The sequence below is a fragment of the Lathamus discolor genome, chromosome 4 (genome assembly GCF_037157495.1).
Source record: "Lathamus discolor isolate bLatDis1 chromosome 4, bLatDis1.hap1, whole genome shotgun sequence".
Classification (NCBI taxonomy): domain Eukaryota; kingdom Metazoa; phylum Chordata; class Aves; order Psittaciformes; family Psittacidae; genus Lathamus; species Lathamus discolor.
Window position 1 is genome coordinate 110,530,575 of NC_088887.1, and position 14,841 is coordinate 110,545,415.

General features: G+C 42.2%; 1 protein-coding gene across 5 annotated transcripts in view; it reads right to left on the reverse strand.

The window, feature by feature from the left end:
* Positions 1-723: 723 nt before the first annotated feature.
* ZC3H12C (zinc finger CCCH-type containing 12C) overlaps positions 724-14,841 on the reverse strand; it is a 45,439-nt gene continuing 31,321 nt past the window's right edge. For all 5 annotated transcript variants that reach the window (XM_065678628.1, XM_065678627.1, XM_065678625.1 and 2 more), the window contains 4 exons: positions 9,283-9,422; positions 8,044-8,278; positions 7,078-7,184; positions 724-6,340 (listed from right to left, as the gene is read on the reverse strand). In XM_065678628.1, the coding sequence (XP_065534700.1) occupies positions 4,944-6,340; positions 7,078-7,184; positions 8,044-8,278; positions 9,283-9,422 (1,879 nt within the window). In that variant the 3' untranslated portion in view covers positions 724-4,943. The remainder of the gene's footprint in view (positions 6,341-7,077; positions 7,185-8,043; positions 8,279-9,282; positions 9,423-14,841) is intronic.

Below are 14,841 nucleotides of genomic sequence, written 5' to 3' on the forward strand. Positions count from 1 at the left end.
CATTTAGGTTAAAGTGTAGACAGGGTAATAAACACTTCAAGCACAAGTCGTGACAACCCTTTATGACCTGAAAATGGAAGCTGGGAAACTATTTAAAGCATACTTGTACCTCTGAGCAGCACACAGTATTTGATAGTGCCTGTATAAAGATCTACCACATAGCCCACGTGTACCCGTGTATTACCTTGCATTACCATGTATTACCGTGTATTACACTGTAAGAAAAACCCATCAATAAAGGAGGATGGTTCACATGCAAACAGACGTGTTCCGTGTGATTAGGTGATGGGATCACCACTTTCTGATGAAACCTTAAGATACATGAAATGCATTCTAGAACATCTCAAGATGAAGTCTGAACATCTTATGTGTTACCTAGCAAAAGGTTAGCTGGAACCATCAGTTAACACAGATGATTTTAGGGTTAGTTACATGGTTTGTCTAAATAGCGCGCACATACATATTTAATTTCAACAAAATTCTTAAACTGCGCTTCTCTGAAATCCGCGAAGTATATAAAATGCACAATTTGACATTTATAAGAACTCAGCCCTTTTATAAAAACCAAAACAAGGCAACAGAATTTTAAGTTCAAATCTATTGTATTTTTCTTCTCAGCAGTCTTAGCGCCTATGATTAAAAAAAAGGCAAAAAAAACAAAGATCCCAACCAAAACCAGCACTCCACCACAGCCTCGCAACGCAAGGAATAAATTAGCAAGAGTCACTGTAAATCAAAATAAATAACTTCTCCATTATTTTTATTTAAACAAACGGACTCTTTAATTGCACAGTATTTTAAATTCTCAGTAGCAGTGAAAAGTCATTTGGGCATTTTTCTAAATGCTCCAGAGAGTATGAAAGCATTGTGTCTCCCGTTTCAAGCTTTACGCATCAAAAATACCTTGGTCAGACCATCAGCCGGTAGAGCTGACAGATGTTTTGGTAGTCTCTTCCTGCGGCAGGATGCTGCGGTATGTCTCACCCAAGGCGTTCACCCTGCCGGGGCAGACGTACCCAGCCCTCTGCTCCAAGTGAGGTATTCTGGTTTACACCCAAAGCTGTGATGGGGTTGGAAAAGCATTCACCGTTAGCTATGATGTTCACAGCAGAAGATCACCAACAGCTCAGTAACAGTCCACGCACTCCAAGGCTGCAGAAGTCCCTCTCAAGGGCTTCACCCGACCGGCACCCCTTCTTTTTGGGGTGTCACAAGAACACATCAGGCTTGTGGCTCTCTCCAGAGCTCTTCCGCAGTGGAAGACCAAGCTGCAATTCAGACACACCACAGAAAACAGGACACCTGAAAAGATATGATCTTGCCTCTGACTATTACCAGTAGTCTTAAACCCACTTGCCAAGTATATGTGAGTGTGTGTATCTATATGCACACACATATTTGTTTGTTTAAAAAAAAGAGAAGTGATTAATACTGTCACAGCCTGGCACATGGAGCTCCAAGTTACGCATTCCTGGGACATACTCAAAACCTCTTAAATACTGGCAACACATCGTTGCATACAAAACAATTGTGGGCAGATGCCTAATGTAAATGTGCATTCAAAATACTGTGAATCTATATGCCATTGCTGATGTACCTATAATAGCTCAGGACCGCATCTAAAAATACAGAGTTTCTGCTAAGTATCAAAACAACTCTCAAGTACTGAAGGTAAGGGAAAGTTGCCCTTGTTAAGAAGGTGGGACAGGCCTAATTCTGAGGTACTTAATCCTCCGCTGCAATTCCAGCACTCAGCTGTGGCAAAGGCAGTACCACTGCACTACCTGTACTGTTTAAGTATCACAGGATGTTACAGTTCAATTCGCATCAACACAATTACACTGAGAAATGTAGTATTCAGCCAGGATCCTTCTGTTCATATTTATTACCGGTGTCCTCTCTAAAGGCTGTTAAATATATAGACCGATTTCTCCATTGTGGAGGAGTTCACATGCAGCTCCTCATTTCACCATTATCACAGCAAAACCAAAGGAAATACCAAGGCCAGTATTTTGTCCACAGTAAATCTGCTTTACCCAACAAAACAGTCTAAGGGGAACTAGCACATCATTGCACAACGTTAAAACCACCAAATTACTCCTGTTCTTATACTTTTAAAGCATTTTCAGTGCTTGAGTACAAAACACAGAACCTATGACAAGAATTCTCTAGCAATCAACACACTTTCAGGAATTCGATACTGCATTTAATGTACACAATCAGTACTGACAACCCAGGTCTGGGCGCTGCAGCACACAGTCCCACGTGTCTCCTTGCACCATTTTAACAACGTGGCTTAGCCTGCACATCCAGTACTCTAGATGTACTGCTACATGTACATGGTAGGAAGCATTCTGATGCTCACATGGTAGGGAAAAAGACAAAATGCCTCTGTTTGTTACACACACAATGTTTCTGTTCATGCTTAAAGGAATTCGACTTTCAGCAGAAGTAAATTCCTACATAAAAAATAAATGTAGAAACCCATTAAAACCACAAATATAATAATTGCATTATTAAAACAGCTGCATCTACACTATGGTGTAGTACGTAAGTGTAACTCAGTTTAAAACAATCTTAGCGTACAACTAAGATGAGACCCATTTCCCAGTCCAAACCTCAGCATCAGCGCTGCATCAATCTCCACATTAAAACATGCTCTACCAGTGGCGACCAACCAAACCCAGGGAAAAACTGTTGCCAGAAGTGACGAGGTCCTCTCCCTGACCAGACAATGCAGGACAGATGGCACAGAGCCCCTCCAGTATCGCTGCAGGGACGGGCAGCGGCAGATCTCGCAGCGCATCAGCACTGGAAGCTGCAAGAGCACTACGTCCTGAATTGGTTTGCTGAACATGGTTCAGATTATTGGGTATGTCTATAAGCACAATGCTCTTTAGAAGCATTTACTGTATACCTAAACCCTACTCACTGCAACACATAGTGTCGCACAAGTAGTGAAAATGTCTTGAAAGGTGCTTGGACATCATTTTTAGGCAGCATTTTACCTTTATTTTAGTTGAGTTCCCACTACAAAGATTTTAGAAGGAATAAGATGCCAATAGTTTCTTTTTTTCTTTTTGATATGAGAAATTGAGACAGACACCTAAATAAATATCTACTGTTACTTTCCTACGTCTATCCTATGTCTGAAATCTCTATTCTTTAAATAAGGGATAAAATGTTGCCCAAAAGACTAGTTATAGTTATACATTTGTGTTTCTACTAAATCTACAAATCAAAATAGTTCTCAGTTAAAAAGATACAATTTGTATCAACAGTAAAAGGTACTTTCTGGTTCTTCAGGGCCTTACTTTAAATTCCAGCAAGTGTACCAAAATTATCAGCAGTAATAGTGTAAACTAGTGATTTGGTTTTTTAACACTGAACATCGTTACAATGGATGGAAACCTAAAACTCTCGGCAACTGACTATGTCACGTAAGTACATCTGACAGCAATTGCAAAACCTATTTCTATTGTATATCTCTAAAAAAGCTTACGAGGTGCTAGTAAAACCCACGACTTAAAACCAGAAATATCCCTTACTAATACTAAAACAGACTCAGTTTGTCTGTTTCTAAAACTACACTATTTGTGGCAAGAATCAGGCCTACGCGATCCAACAGGCTGAAAACTAACTTCAGGAACATGTACAGTATCTTCTCTCCCCACAACCCTCCCCTCCCCACCAAAACAGAACGGAAAATAAACAGTTTAAGTTATTATTCTGAGCTACAATATAGTGCAGTTAATAAATGTTGCATATCCTCAACACACAAAACCTTTTCAGGCCAGCCTTGATAAATAGCAAGAAAAATCAAACAGTATCTTAAATACAAAACTTGCATTGAGATAATTAAATTCATTTAAAAACAGGTAAATATTTTATGAAAAGCGTATTTTATCCAGTACACTTGTGCAGCAATACAAATTAAAAACCACATAAAACTACTAAATGGGACCTTACCATTTCAGGCCCCCTCCTCCTGACCAGAAATACATAGAGCTTGGTAACAACACACAGGAACGGAAACAGGGGAGGCTGGTTTGGGGGCGGTTCTGAGCATTTGCAGCTTCTGGCAGGTTCAAAGGGGGCTGCAAATCCCCAGCACCTTTGAAAATCAGGCAATAAGGCTTTTACCTTATCCATAAATAGTAAACAAAAAAACCCACCAACCAGGTTTTTAACTCCTCTGATCGCATCTGATCTTACTAATAGACTGCATCAACAAAACATGTAACTATTAAAACAAAACAAAGCAAGCAATGAAAAGTGCCATACTATAAATTACCAATATATTGTTACCCATTTCACTGTTAACTGGTAACTCAATTATTTGTTTAAAAAACCAAAGTCAGTGCTGTAGCAAATCTTTGTTTCCTATAAATAGATGATTATAGCACAAAAAAGCTCACAAACAAACAAACAAACAAACATAGATACTTATGGTGGTGTAAAAAGTTCAAAAACTTGGCTTGAAAATTGCCTGCCAGAAGTAGCAAAATCCTTTCTGCAGGTTGTTTTAATACCACACAGACCAAGGACAAACATCCAGCAAGTTAAAAACGAAAACGAAAATCCCAACAACATGTAACAAGGATAGAAAGTGCTGCATATAAACCCCTGATGCACCAAAGATTATAACCAGAGACCACAGATTTTTTTTTTATATATATATATATATATATTAATTTAAACTGGAACATTTTCCAGATGTGAAAATAGCCATTTAAAAAATTTCAAACTAGAACACGAAACATATCTGGTACTTCCGATGCATGGGGCTATACATACAGACTCCATGATACAGTATTTCACATAAACGGATTACTATATAACCTCCTTGCTGAGAAGGAGATCCCAAATGCTATTGTAGCAAACCTCCCTCAGCATTAGAGCTGAGCTGAAATCTACCAGACACCACAAAGATGCGTCATCTCTCAATAACCTAGCTGAGATTTTTCCATTAAGATGGCTGCAGCGAGCTGCTGAGCGTCTGTCACGTGAGGGTTCTTCTTCATGACAATCCTCACAAGATCAGGGGGAAAGATGTTGCAGAGGTTAATGTAAACCTTCTCCCGTGTGTCTTGGTGCCTTGGAGTGTCTTGAGGGATTCCACAGTAAGGTACACGCCAGGTCTGGTCCTGCTGTTCAGGTAAGCTTTGGAAGGCAAACTGCTCATAACACGGCTGCGTGGGGTTACTTGACAACGAGTAGGTCTGGCGGTAGCCATATGCATCCATCCCATAACTCTGCCTATCCCAACTTCCAAGCCCATCTTGGCCAGAATAAGGCTTTCTGTGTCTTAATGGAGAATTATCATATAAACGCGAGTCTGAAATGCTGTCTATTCTCGTGGACACGAGGGCTCTCCCCAGATGCATGGTCTTTGTGTGTGATGAACTCTGAGATGCAGAGTAGTCATTGGGACAACTAGAACGAGCACCAACTGTTGGATGCTGCAGATGCACAGCCATGTACGGAATTGGAGGTTTGTGGTGATGCTTTGGTTCTTCATGACTATAGTTTTGCACTCGTGCAAGAGGCTCGTGGTAGCTCTGCAGGAAAGGCTGAGTGTTAAGGCGGCCACGAGGGTGCATATGTTGGCACTTCAAGTTCTCCTCCAGCTGTGGGTCAGGAGAACTCATGTAAGAGCGATCACTGTAACCCACGTAGGAATCACTACTGCCACAGCTAATGCTCCCTTCGCTGCTGCAGTCAGAAGCTACAGAGCTAATCCTATAATCTGTGTCCAAGGAGAAGCGCCTCTCAGGACTACGTGGACCAGATATACTTAGATTTGAATATGTGCTCAGCATAGAGTAATAACCTACATCCACAGGAGACTCACATTTTGGATACTGGTCATAAGGCATTGGTGTTCCGTGATTTTTGGTTGCCATCATCACTGTAGAATACTGTCCCTGTGGTCTTTGATCCTGAGGTGGGAAGTGAACTCCAGATGGAAGGCCGTTAGTTAAAGGTGCAGTACTTTGGGGTTTTGCAGCAGAGGAACTTGGTATGCTAACTAAAGAAGGTACAGACCTGGTTTCCAATTTGTTTTTGGTGGGAAGCTTTTCCTCCAAGTCTTGATAGACTTGAGTCCTTATACTAGGATCCGACTGCCTCTTTGGAGCAGCACGTTTCAGCTCAGAAGTGCCATCATTTTTAGTGCTACAGGGAACACTATTGCTTTTTACCAGTCCACCCTCACTCGTAGTTTTGGCAGCTGTGCTTCTAGACATGGCACGAAGTTCGTCAGCTACAGATCGCTGAGGCTGATTTCCTCTTTCTGGATGATAGTATTTGCATTTGTGTCCATAGGTACATTTCTTCCCTATTAATACAAACATGAACAGATAAAAAACCATAATCAACCAAAATCTGTTAATCATCAAACAGAAGAAATGTCCCTAATTTACAGTTTTACTGATGACTGAAAGATCTTGCAAATGGCTTTGTACAACACAGGGTGAGATCTAAGATCTTCTCTTTCTATGGGGGGAAAAAGAGGCAATGGCAGTGTGCTGCAGCTAGTGCTCTGGGAATGCAGGCCAGCACAACCAGACACATTGTGAGCTGAACGTGACACTGTCAGTGTGTCTGTACACATGCGGTATTGGGCCAAGGAGATATACAGGCAGAAAACTTAACAGGAAAGGTCTCAGCTCAGTCAAAATGGTGGTGTGCCTGTGGGAATGCTCAGCAGCCAAAGTTCAGACAGATCAGTCAATTTTCTGGAAGAAAATTACATGTCTTATGACCAAATCACATTACAAAAGGGCTTTCTTGAGCCTGCAGAATTTAGGTGCTGTTTTGGATCTATTGCTACAAATGATTAATAAATTTGCTCCGTTAGTTCAACTAGTAGACAGAAATGTTCTCTAACTAGCACATGAAAAAAATGACCCTGCTTCCCACCATCAGCTCAGCATTTCAACTATTTCAACCAGGCTAAGACAACAGTGTAAAAACCTCTGTTGAAAAGCTTTTATTTTTGGCAGTGTTAACATAAAGCAGGACCTTGTCCACAGTCCTGGCAGTGTACAAAACTGACAAGTTAAATCAAATTACCATATGGACACGGTTGCTTCTTATGTTCTGGCACAATAGGCTTCTTCCTAAGAAAATTGTCCAGACTTGGCCCATGGCGGCCAAGAGGATCATCAGGAGGCATAAATCTATAAAGCAAAACAAAAAGTATTACGGAAGCAAACAAGCCTTTTCATATTCCTCATGCAATGATCAAGAACCTCATGCTATGTCCTGTACCATAACCTGCCATGCTGACATTTTTAAGTCTGGGTATTTTGAGAGGTGTTTTGAAATGACACCTTTCAGCTGCAGGTACCACCTGAGAGGTGAGTTACAGGAACAGGCCCCCCTAGTCTGCTTCAGACACCTTTAGTCTAGCTCTGCTGACTGCTCTGTGGCAAAACAGCAGGGCTGCACAAAACCCATTCCTAAATCAAAGTAAGAGCAGCAATACAGGTTTGAAACCCCACAACTAACTCTGCAAAACTGCTGACTGTCCAGGACTCTTGCTCCAGCACCTAAGCACTCAAATCCAAGTGTCTGCTTGGGAGAGTGCAGTGGTAACCGCAGCTGATCTGTATGCCAGGGTAGGAAGACACCATAGATGTATCTAAGCAGACAGCTGAAGTAACACCTCCTAAGGGTCATTTCAACATGGAGTCTTCTATGACTCTAGCATTTACGAGTCTAACCACAAGCACTCAGAAATGCTGTCTCGGTGTATCAAAAGAACTGGAATATTATACCATAGCATGCATTAAATATACGTTGGCATACATCAAAAGAGGAAAAAATAGCATAAAAAATGTATTGTTATAAAAAAGCAAAATCAAACACCAAAGTTTGAGTACTTTTCATCAGAAGATCCAATCTATGATCCACTATTTTTCCTGTTTTCCTACATGTACCTAATGATTTGGGTGTAACACAGGAAAGTCACACAAGTCTTCGAACTGTCCTTTCCTCAGTTATTGTAGTGGCACATATAAAGATAGAATGACTTACTTGTCATTAACAAATGAATACATCAGCAAGCGTTCATCTATGAACTTCTTCCATTCAGGCTTTTCATTAGCTAGATCCCTGTAGTTATCATTGGAAACAATGATGCCATCTGACTCAAAGGCCAACTTCACTATAAATCGGTCATCATAGCATACCACCCTTCTCCCCTGCACTCGGCGGGATGGTGTGAACACAAGAATCTTCTCCTTTTCTAATTTACGCAAGATTTCTTGATCTACAAGAAATAAGAATTGAAAGTTGAAAAGTAAAATAGGTTTGTTTAATCACCACGGACATCAGATCTGAAGAAGAAAATCCAAGCACTTGGGACTAAATATGATCTTAAAGGTCTCTTTCAACTTACTTGATTCTATATTCTATGTCTTAAGTGCTTGTATTTCAGCGAATTATATCTGATATATGGTATGTGAAGTTACAGTCTGCAGTCAACTGGCAATACTTTCACAAAAACCCTGCAAAGAAATGAAAACCTCCTGTTCCACACCACTTCTCTAAGACTAACACAGGGGACCTTGTTCATCCTGCTGTGGTTCAAAAGAAACACGATTTATCAAAATACCTGTGAAAAACTTCTCTCACTGAAGGGGTGCTTCTAAACACTAAGGAATAGTGCAGTATAGCAAATAGGAGGGCTACATCCGAGTACAGCCAAGGACTTCCCGTTACTGGGCTCCTTGGTGAAGACAGACCTCTTCCTTCTCTTTGTGGTACGCTGCAAGAAACATCTTTTGAAATAATTCCAGTACCTCAAGTTAATGGAATTACTCTGCCCACACAGAGACAGGTACTCCTGAGAAGGTGTCACTGCTAATACCCACACGGACTAAAAAAACCTGCATTCTGTACAAGCACTCTGGCTCTTCACAAATATTAACAGCATCCCCTGAAAAGAGCTCCGATGTCATCTCATAACCAACAGCAAATAAATGTTTTCAGTTGGTTTTTTTCTTTTTTTCTTTTTTACCTCCAGTAATACTTCAGAATGTATCGTTCCTGGAATGGCTCACACATTTATACATAAGGTCTTACCAAATCCAAAGAGTTTTCTCTCTAATCCTGCGAAATAAGCATATTTAACATTTTACGTGTTTCCTTCTTATCCTACAAAGTCTGTTAACCACCTATCCGAATGCATTTTCTCCTTCTTTGTGTGGAATCTGGAGATCACAAAGAGCTCTGAAAGATGTATTCAGAATACTAAGGTGGAACAGAGCTTACCTGTGATAAGAGCATCAGGTCTTGACTGTTCTTTCCTCCATGCTGGCACAAACACAGTAACATCCTTGTGGCCTCTTTCCAAAAACCAGTCTACTGCCAATTTGATTCCTCGACAAGAAAATACTTCTTTGTTCCCGTGGCTGAAACACATATGAAACTTCCTTATTGGATGATTTTGCTTTTCTATGACCATCAATGGAGCACAGTGGAACGCCCTACAGCTGCTCTGTGGTTTCTAAAGGCAGCTGGGTGTCAGTCCCGTCCTTCCCCAAACACTGCCTTCACTTGCAAAATGGTGTGGGATGCTGAATCTGCCCAGCATTTTTGGCACCTGTACACAGATTCAGTAAGTAAGGAAAAACACAAGTAGTGAGCATTAAAAATCCTAATAGCCCAACCAAAACTGGAGGGAAAGAATGCCATCCAGAGGGACCTCGACATGCTTGTAAGGTGGGCTGATGAAAAAAACCTTATGAAGTTTAACCATGCCAAGTGCAAGGTCCTACACCTGGGTCGGAGCAATCCCAGGCACAGCTACAGGTTGGGCAGAGAAGAGATTCAGAGCAGCCCTGCAGAGAAGGACTTGGGGGCGTTGGTCAATGAGAAAATGAACATGAGCTGGCTTCAGTGTGCGCTCACAGCCCAGAAAGCCAACCGTATCCTGGGCTGCATCAAAAGGAGTCGAAGGAGGTGATCCTGCCCCTCTACTCTGCTCTCGTGAGACCTCACCTGGAGCATTGTGTGCAGTTCTGGTGTCCTCAACACAAAAAGGACATGGAACTGCTGGAACAAGTCCAGAGGAGGGCCACGAGGATGATCAGGGGACTGGAGCACCTCCCGTATGAAGACAGGCTGAGGAAGTTGGGGCTGTTCAGCCTGGAGAAGAGAAGGCTGCATGGAGACCTCATAGCAGCCTTCCAGTATCTGAAGGGGGCCTATAGGGATGCTGGGGAGGGACTCTTCATTAGGGACTGTAGTGATAGGACAAGGGGTAACGGGTTGAAACTTAAACAGGGGAAGTTTAGACTGGATATAAGGAAGAAATTCTTTACTTTTAGGGTGGTGAGGCACTGGAATGGGTTGCCCAGGGAAGTTGTGAATTCTCCATCCCTGGCAGTGTTCAAGGCCAGGTTGGACAGAGCCTTGGGTGAGATGGTTTAGTGTGAGGTGTCCATGCCCATGGCAGGTGGGTTGGAACTAGATGATCTTAAGGTCCTTTCCAGCCCTAACTATCCTATAAGTCTATGACTCTATGAAAACTATATGGTGTAACAGGCACCATGAAGACTAGACGAGGGAAAACAGGAGGCCTGAAATACCAACATGGAAGAGTGCAATGTGTTTTGGAAATGCCAGCAGATGAGTGCTGAGCACTGGTGTGCTCAGTAGGGGAGGAGACAGCAAATCTCTGCTACAGGAGTTCCGTGAGGTCCCATCCAAACAATAAAAGAGAGAGAAGGTCTGCAAGCCCAAGGGGATGGCAGGCACTCTGCAGGACAGATGAGGCAAACTGGAGAGACTGTCCAAAATCAATACAACAAAACTAAGGATTTGCTTAGTACTGTGCTTCAGAAGGAGAAATTAACTGTGTATTAAAAATGCTGCGGAGAGGCAGTTAAGCAGAATCTGATCAGACATAAGCAAAACAAAAGGTGTGCATCTGTTGCGCAATAACTGTCTGAGGTAAGGCAAGAGACACAATTATGTCATTTTCTAAAGGCAGATGAGTCCTCAGCCAACTTCTACAGCCAGTTTCGGGCATGACACATTACAAAAGACACAGATGAAAGGGAAAGAATCCAAAAGAAAGTAAAACGAGACCTATGGGTAAAGGCTGAAGGAAGCGCATTTATTTACTCTGGAGAAAAAAGCCTGTGGAGGAACAAAACAATCTACAATATACAGAAGGCAATTAAAATAGAGGACAGCGATCAACCATTGGGTGTCTATGGCAAAGTTCTGGTAGCAGGAGGTTGCAGGGCAGACTCTGTGAGAAGAGGGGCTGTCCCACGCCAGGTACACCCAGCTCTAGCTGGGTCCACAACAGAGGAGAAGGGAATGAGGAACACCAAGGCTAGAGGAGGAGCAGGTACATCCCCAGAGAGACTTGCAGCCTCTGGAGAACAGGAAAAGTGCAAGAAAGAAGGAGCAGCAGAGAAAAACTATGGCATCCCAACCCCAACTGTGCCCAACTCAGTGCCCCTCTGAAGGGACTGAGTATCACCTGCAGCTATGACAAGGTGTGGGAGAGATGTTTGGAGTGAGACTGTGATGAGGAAGGGTGTTTGCAGTGCAGTGAGCCTGGGAAAAGATGTTTTTCACCCCCTTAAGTATTTTAATGTTTGTCTTGTCTTGTTTCCCAAAACCTGAATCAGTAATTTAGTATTTATGTTAACTGCCTATAAATTAAATCCCCCGAGCAGAGTCTGCTCGGCATGCAACAGTCCTTTGGTGAGTGATTTCCCTGCTGCTGTTTTGACCCATGAGTTTTCTTATTCATGTTCTTCCCGTTTTCTCCCCTGTTCTGCTGGTGCAGGAGCAGCAGCCAAGGCACCATAGTCACACCAGGTAAGGACAGAAAAGTCCTTTAACTAGACTAAGGAACAATCAAGACGTACATTACATAAAGCTTTCTATCTGATCTATGGGACAGTCTGACTATGGATTTTGGGAATTCGTCAATGGACACTTCGCAGAAGAAATCAGCTGGCTCCTCTGGGGCCAGCCCGGGCTCTCCATGCACAGGAGGAGATGAGCAACTTCGTGAGGTCTCTCCCAGCCCCACAGCTCTGTGTAGCAGAAGAAACACACAAGCATGGCAGCAAGCCGCTACCTTTCGGTGGCTAGCTTGTTGTGTATAGCAGGTATACCACAATGTGCTTTCCAGAAAGGTAAAAGACAACTCCTTCATCAGGAGTGATTTGTAAAAGGGACAGTATGATGACGGACAGCCACAGGGGTCCCAAAAGTTCCTCCTACTCGCATGTTTTGAGGTAAATAAAAACATCAGAAAGTTATTTTAAAACGTCTTTTTTTTTTTTTCAGTAGGACTATTCTGAAGTACCTATTTCCAGCTTTCCAAAGTACATCTCTGCTCTGCGTTCCTTGATACTTTGATACAGCTTGAGTAATTGTGCTACGAGATGAAATGCCGCAGTGAGAAAGTGCCAAAGTGAGAAAACATTTAAAACAACGTTCAGATTCCAAAAGCCTGTGAAGGAGGTGGTGTGAACCTGTGTCTAGGGGTGGAGAGAGAGGAAGTCATGGCTAACAACTCTCACAAAGCACCATCCTCAGCAGAGGCTGTGCTGAAGGCCCCAAAAAAGAGGAAAAAAACCCAATCCCAAACCAAAACATAAAAAACAAACAAAAAAGAGGCAAAAAAAAAAAAAAAAGAGGCCACTACCATTATCTGGATTTAAGTGGGGAGGAACTGTGCTACTTCCTCTTTTACTGATGCTGGAGCTGGGACCTGGAAACATATATTAAGATATAATTATTGCTGGATATAACAATCAAAAGTTTGTACATTTAGGCTGGCACAAGGTACTCCAAGGATAGTTTCAGTCCATCTTCTGTACCTATAGAGCTATTCTAGGAACACTGTAAGCAAGACATCTATGTATCTCACTATCCTGTTTAGCTATGGTTATAGACCTCTGCAATAATACATTCTGTTTTCATCCAATACACCATTACATTGTAATGACACTGCAGTAATAACATACGTAGCAATTTTTTTATTAGGCATTGTTTCATACTACCCAATTATTTCTGTTCTTGCTTGCCTGAAAGAGTAGTTCCTTTGTGTATTTCATAGCTTTCTAAAAGCAAAAAATAAAACCACATACAGATAACGTCACTTGGGCATAGATGGACTGAGCGCACCTTGAGAAGGATTAGGGGGTGCTGGTTAAGGAGAAGCTCAACATGAGCTGGCAGTGCTGAGCTGCATCAAAAGGAGTGTGACCAGCAGATGTAAGGAGCACTCTCCAGAAGTGGAGAGAGATTCTCCACTTCTTCTCTGCTCTCCTGAAACCCCACCTGCAGTACTGTGTTCAGCTCTGCGGCCTTCAACACAGGAAGGATGTGGACCTGTTGGAGAAAGTCCAGTGGAGACCAAGCATCACCAGAGGGCTGGAGCAGCTCTCCTGTGGAAACAGGCTGAGAGAGTTGGGCTTATTCAACCTGGAGAAGAGAAGGCTCCGGAGAGACCTTAGAGCAGCTTCCAATGCCTAAAGGAAGCCTATAAGAAAACCGGAGAGGGACTTTTTACAAAGGCATGCAGGGACAGGACAAGGGGGAATGGCTTTAAATTGAAACAGGGTAGATTTAGATTAGCCATTAGAAAGAAATTCTTCACTATGAGGGTGCTGAGGCACCAGCACAGGTTGCATAGAGAAGCTGTGGCTGCCCCATCCCTGGCAGTGTTCCGAGGCCAGGTTGAATGGAGCTTGGACCAACCTGATCTACTGGAAGGTGTCCCTGGCCATGGCAGGGGGCTGGAACTGGATGAGCTTTAAGGTCCTTCCCAGTTGAAACCATTCTATGGTTCTATGATTTAAAATGCACACGCACATATGCATAGAAAAACCAGCTAACAGTACTTCCAGCTATGGCAAGCCTAACTACATCTCCCTGAGACAACACAGAATCAGGACACTTGGTGTGCATTCAGTACTCAGTGGGCAGCCATATGGCCTCCTTCGCACGCCTGATACAAGAAGTTACTGTTCATGCTATCAGCTGGTCATGTGCAACCATAATCATACCGCAATCCATTTTAAAACAGCTGGGAAGGGCTTGTTCCAGCTACTAAATGCCAGTGAAATCATGTACTGTTATTACTCTAAACAATCTCCATGGTTTCAAATGGATAAACCCACTTTTCACTCCTGACAGCGAACAAGTATTTTGTTAGACCACATTTCAGAAACAGTATTTTTCTTCCTGTAAGTTTGAGAAATCATGTCAGGAATGAAATCCGGGCCTCTCTGAAAGAAATGGACGCTCTTGCTTATTGCTTTCCATCAGGCTGGAATTCAAGGTGGAGGGAGGATCAGGCAGTTCTCTTGCCTAATACAGACCATTGTAATTCTTTTGTCCAGAACGTAAGTTTTATATATACTTAAACTTCAAGTACATTTAAACTGTACAAAACAGACATGGGGAATGTGTTACAATCCATACATATTTTTTCTGCATTGCTGAGCAAAGGATTTGTAGCTTGTATAAATCTTCACTTTTTTTTCTACTCCTTTTCAGACACATCTAAGCTGGTATCTGAGTGGATATAAATTCCAAGAAATGTAAATGATTGGTGAGAAAGTCTGTGAAGAAGATGTGCAATTAGAATTTGTTCTTTTCTTCCATTTTGTTGTCATGCAGATCTGATGCTCTCCTTTTTGTGATCTCTGTGCTTCATCAGCTTTATGATACATCATATGGTGAAAAGACTGAAATCATGCTGCTGCTTCTGACTTTTTTCCTTTTTTCCTTCTGAATAGTTGTAAAAAAAGAGGAGAAATGTTTGTTTGGTTTCTCTCTCTTTTTTTTTTT